Source organism: Acyrthosiphon pisum, unplaced genomic scaffold (genome assembly GCF_005508785.2).
Source record: "Acyrthosiphon pisum isolate AL4f unplaced genomic scaffold, pea_aphid_22Mar2018_4r6ur Scaffold_20889;HRSCAF=22431, whole genome shotgun sequence".
NCBI classification, from domain to species: domain Eukaryota; kingdom Metazoa; phylum Arthropoda; class Insecta; order Hemiptera; family Aphididae; genus Acyrthosiphon; species Acyrthosiphon pisum.
This window is the reverse complement of record NW_021770294.1, coordinates 44,538-50,768: the sequence shown is the minus strand read 5'-3', so window position 1 is coordinate 50,768 and position 6,231 is coordinate 44,538. Positions and strand designations below refer to the sequence as shown.

Sequence of the window (6,231 nt, the reverse complement as noted above, 5' to 3'; positions counted from 1 at the left end):
GATCCAACCGCACCATACCAACAATTATTATTCTATGTGATTCTCTAAGCTTACTACATCCACACACACATTTATAATTTACATTTTTATTTTGTATTATTTTAATGCTTATGACGGATAAGCCGAGTTGATATTATAAGGAGGTATATTAGAATTATATTTTAGGTTAGATTAGACATAAACAAATCCTTAACTTCAAATACACCAATTACTATTAATTAATATGATTTATTCTCAGCTCTCACAATCATTTGTACACATCATGGAGTGTGTTTAACATAAATTTACATGTCTATATTCATTTCAGGAACATGCGTCAGGTGTGGCTGGCAGAAAGAGCCCTAGCCGATCCTGCAGCTTTGCCACCTAGACCAGTAAGAATGCATTTCGTTGAAAATGCGGCCCGGGATAGGGGCCGAAACAACCTGCCTACCGCAAATGAAGTTGCGGCCGTGTTCGTAGGTGAAGGTGGTCTTCCTCCCAGAAATATCAATCTGGTCATCTACGACACCAATCCAATCGACCGGCAACAGCGGACGCAATATATACCAGCGGGTTAGTTAATAAATATTTAACACAACTTCCCGCTTACAATATTTACTATAAACTAGGAATGAATGACTTCCTTTTGCCTGTTGTACACCTCACACAAACACACACACATGATATTATAACAGATGTCATGATTTAAGAGTCTAACTGCTACTAACGAAGAGTTAAATTACACCCCACCATATAGAATCATACTTTGACTACATTTAACATTTTGGACATTCTTTTGAAATTCTATTACTTAATAACTAATACGTTAGGTCAAAACAGACTTCAACCCTTTCAATTGTGCAGTAATACTTATTACATTAGCATTTTCAGTTTGTTGTGTGATAAAACGAAAGCCATTACATTATAATATGATAGTATGACAATAAGTTAGCCGACCTTAGAGTTAATATCTTAGATTATTTTATAAATAATGTTTCTTTCGCGGTTCTACAAAACATTATGTACTTGCATATCATAACAATAAATAAATAACTGAGAGTTGAATTACATCCCATAATATAGAATCGTGGTTTTAATTGTACAATAAATATCAGACCACACATACATTCTGGACATTATTTTGGAATTTAATTAGTTATTTACCAACTAAACTTAACTGACATATATAATAATACTTATTGAATTAACAGTGTAAATTCATTGTGTTGGTGTGTAACAAGCCATTATATACATTATTTTAAATTTAAAACAGCGTGGATCAACATAATTATTTTCAACATTTTGTAGTTATAGTGTGACAATAAATAACATTAATCAAATCCAAAGTTACATTACTTCAATATGTTGTGCTCTTATTTCATAACTGACATCACTTATAGACATATACACTATTAATATATTTATTTTTCATACATAATTTTATACATTCCCTTTCTTTTGTGTTTCTACAAAACATGTAGGTACTTACTAAATAGAGAAGAATTAAAGAGTCATAGATTAGAATAGTATAGATTCATAGTTTTGATTTCACAGTATATAATATACTTAATAACTAATAGCACTTACAATATTATAGCCGACCTTAGAATTATTATTTTCTATACATTCACACAACACAAACGTATCTCCATAAACTAACTCTCAGGTACTACAGACCTTTGGTTTAGTAATTAATTTAAAATTCATTATATTTCTCAAGGGTCGTGTCACTCGGATCCCATGTTATATCCGCTTTTCTTCCCGTACGGCGAGGCCGGTTGGCATAACGGGATGTTGCAAGAGGGCCCTAGACGAAATAATGTCCGAAGTCGAAACACTATTAGAGAGTTTGCGTGCTACCGTTTGGGCATTCGGTATGAGGGAAATAATGACACTAGGCATCAACAGTTCAGTTCAATACATCAAGGCCGGTCTTTGTTGCACATGTATGTGTGCGACGAATACGTTCAAATGGAATCAAACAATCTGAACTACATACGTCGGAATCAGAGGGATCTCCTAGCCGAAGCGTATCAAGGGCTCATGGACCATGTGAACCAACACCTCATCATCGATCCTATGGCGGTCGGCCGTAGGATAATTTTGCCGTCGACGTTCGTGGGCAGCGACCGATACAACAAAATGTGTTATCAAGACGCTATCACCATGGTCCGTAGCAAAGGCAAACCCGACCTGTTCATAACGTTTACGTGCAATCCCAGGTGGCCGGAGATCACAGAAAACCTGGCGGCTCACAGCGTTGCCAATGACAGGCCTGAACTGGTGGCCAGGGTGTTCAACAGGAAACTACAGGAGCTACTAGGTGACCTAACTGTTAATCGTGTGTTTGGTAATGTTTCCGCTTACGTTTATACAATCGAGTTTCAGAAACGCGGTCTGCCCCATGCGCACATACTCGTAATCCTGGAGGAGGATTGTAAGTTCCGCACGGCGGCGGACGTCGACGACGTGGTTTGCGCCTATTTGCCGGACCCGGCAACCGCCAGGCGCTTACACGACTGCGTGAAGTCCCACATGATCCACGGACCGTGTGGAACAGTCAACCCGCAATGTCCGTGTATGGTGAACAACAGTTGTTCAAAAGAATTCCCAAAAGCGTACGCAGAGGAGACTGTGTACATTGCGGACGGCGGTTATCCAAAGTACCGCCGGCCGAACGACGGCCGTGTGGTACTTGTGAGAGGTCGTGAGGTCGGTAACGAGTGTGTAGTGCCTTACAACCCTTACCTTCTGGTCAAGTACGACGCACACATCAACGTCGAAATCTGCACGTCCATAAAGAGCGTCATGTATATCTACAAGTACATATACAAGGGACACGACCGTGTGACATTGGAGGTTCGAGACCAAGACGAAATAGCCAAGTGAGTCTTACGCTTACACTTACCGATATAAACATGCTTATAATTATTTAAATAAATATATAATATGTATACTTGTGTATGGTATAATGATTATATTGGTGAATTGTATACGTTTATTTAGTGTGTTCAGTGTGTATACATTATTTACTACTTTGTAGGGCAGTTGTATACATTCACCAATATTATGTGGCTTTGTGCAAGAAGGGACAATGTCATATTTTTGTCAATGTTCAGGAATTCAATCTTAAATTATTATATTACTTAATTATATTTGTTTTTATTTCATTGTATGACTCTCATTTTAAATAATATGTACGTTTTAGTTTGACATTGGTCACCCACAAACAATAATAAAACTACTTTGGATTGACATTGGCCAAAAACTAAAATTTTAAAATAACACTTTCTTATGGAAACATTTCTATATTTTAATTATAACATTATAATATTCCATTGAGCATAATGTTAGCAACTTCTACGTTTATAAACTGGCCATACAGCACAAATAACATAGGCAAATTTTAATGACATTGGTCAAATAACATCAATTTTGTCAAAATGTAACTTTGACCCTTCTTGCACCAAGCCACAGAATTTTTTATGTGTTGGTCAGGTATTATTATTATTATTATTATTACATTTATTCCATGTGTTTTCATTCAAGCTGTGTATAGTAAACATTCTATTGCATACAGTACTACACATCAATTTAATAAATAGTTAACTAATAAATCATTTATTTTAATTAGACATTCATTAAATAAGATATATTATGATGTATACATGTATATGGTATAATGATTATTATGGTGGATTGTATACAATTATTTACTACTTTGTAGGGCAGTTGTATACATTCACCAATATTATGTGGCTTGGTGCAAGAAGGGACAATGTCATATTTTTGTCAATGTTCAGGAATTCAATCTTAAATTATTATATTACTTAATTATATTTGTTTTTATTTCATTGTATGACTCTCTCATTTTAAAGAATATGTACGTTTTAGTTTGACATTGGTCACCCACAAACAATAATAAAACTACTTTGGATTGACATTGGCCAAAAACTAAAATTTTAAAATTAACACTTTCTTATAGAAACATTTCTATATTTTAATTATAATATTATAATATTCCATTGAGCATAATTTTAGCAACTTCTACGTTTATAAACTGGCCATACAGCACAAATAACATAGGCAAATTTTAATGACATTGGTCAAATAACATCAATTTTGTCAAAATGTAACTTTGACCCTTCTTGCACCAAGCCACAGAATTTTTTATGTGTTGGTCAGGTATTATTATTATTATTATTACATTTATTCCATGTGTTTTTATTCAAGCTGTGTATAGTAAACATTCTATTGCATACAGTACTACACATCAATTTAATAAATAGTTAACTTCACCATTAGATTTAAGTTTTATACTTCAATATACAAGATATATATTTTATGTATAAAATTTCATTTATTTATTAGTAATCCCCATCATTAGTGTCTAAGACTTATATAGTACATTCCATGTGTATTCAAGCTGTGTATAATAAACATTCTATAGTACTACAGTACTACACATCAATCAATTACCATCAATAGTGTCTAATATACGTAGGTTGGACCGTATAGTATGTACTTCTACAGAGAGTTCTATAGGTGGTCTACATTAGTGGTCATACTATTGATAGATTTTTATTATTGGTATTACATTAGAAATTATTACGATATATTACAATATTTTATGCATGTGTCATTTTTACCATTGTTATTTTACTCACTGTTTTTTAGGTTTTTATGGTAATTGTATACTTTTACCAATACCTTTAATTTATTTTTTTACTTTTGTATACTACCTATATTATATACTTTACATTTTATGTGTTGTTTAGGTAATATTATTTTATTATTATTAAATTTATTATTATCATTCAAGCTGTTCATACACATTATTATTAAGTACACCAACTGACTAATATACCTAATAGATATACATTTCGCACAGATATTATACATTTTTTGTTTATAGATTTTTTATAGATTGTTTCCACAGTACAAAATGTAAACTACTGTTATCGCCTTGATCACCTAATATACTAATTCCACTCTGTAAATTATTTAAATTGTAAACTTATATTAATTAATATTAATATTTAGCTACTCAAGCCGTATTTGTTTTATTGTTGTTAAACCACAACATTTATATCATAATATATCAGCCACATTTATACACCATTGAACGGTTTTAGGGATTCTTCGTCATGTGTTCATTGACAGTTAAAGTAAAGAACTGTAAGTCTTCGTACAATTTAAAAAAAAAATAGTTCTTAGTAGGCTTAAACGTTTCAATTCGCTTCACTAATATAAATATATAAATGCAATGCTATGCGTCTACACAACAAAAAATAAATTAAATTCACTTGATAATAATATTAAAAATAATACTGTTCACAACACCAAACGGTATCATCTTATATTGAGCCAGTCAATATATCTTTTCAATATTCCATTATAGTTACGTCAACTCGAGATACGTCAGCCCGCCAGAAGCCGTCTGGCGATTGTTTTCGTACCACTTACACGGCAAAAGTCACGTGGTCGTCAGGCTTCCTGTTCACCTGGAGGGTCGTCAGAACGTGTACTTTGCGCCCGGCCAAGAAGAAGAAAGGCTACAGAACCAAGCTGTACGCCACACGAAACTCACGCAGTTCTTCGCGCTCAACGCGACCAACGCGGATGCTCGACAATACTTGTACCACGACATACCGACGCATTACACCTGGCACATTCCACGGCCAGAAAGAAATCTCGGCAATATCAAACAATGGTGTCCGCGGCTGATTCGGATGGCAAACGTTACATTGGCTCGGATGTACATAGTGAACCCACTGGACCGGGACCGTTTCCACTTAAGATTGCTACTTCTGAACCGAAGAGGCCCTCAGTCCTTTCAAGACTTAAGGACGGTTGACGGGGTCGTTCACGAAACATTTACGGCGGCTGCAGTTGCACTCGGACTATTGGAAGACGACCGAGCGTGGCGGGATTGCTTGACGGAATCGGCGACGTTTGACACACCGCGGCAACTGCGGTACCTGTTCGTCACTATATTGGTGTTCTGCCAGCCCTCAAACTCGCGGGCGTTGTACGAGGCGAACGAAGCAAACCTGATGGAGGACTTCAAACGGCGTCTCCAAGACGTCGACCGCGCGAGGGCCGCGTGTCTGGCAGCCATCGAGGATCTACTTCGTGCGCAAGGAAAGTCACCGGTCGACTACGGTTTGCCTCTCGCCGACCCGCTTCTACTGGAACCACTGCAGCAGGGACGATGCGCTGTTCCGAGAAATAAACGCGGCGGCACGG

General features: G+C 35.9%; 1 protein-coding gene across 1 annotated transcript in view; it reads left to right on the top strand.

Moving 5' to 3' along the window:
• Positions 1 to 307: 307 nt before the first annotated feature.
• The window catches only part of LOC103309041, a gene marked incomplete at its 5' end in the record, with an annotated part of 10,379 nt that continues 4,455 nt past the window's right edge, over positions 308 to 6,231 (top strand). Inside the window, 3 exons of the mRNA XM_029492114.1 lie at positions 308 to 555; positions 1,703 to 2,867; positions 5,384 to 6,147. Of these exons, the coding sequence (XP_029347974.1) occupies positions 308 to 555; positions 1,703 to 2,867; positions 5,384 to 6,147 (2,177 nt within the window). The remainder of the gene's footprint in view (positions 556 to 1,702; positions 2,868 to 5,383; positions 6,148 to 6,231) is intronic.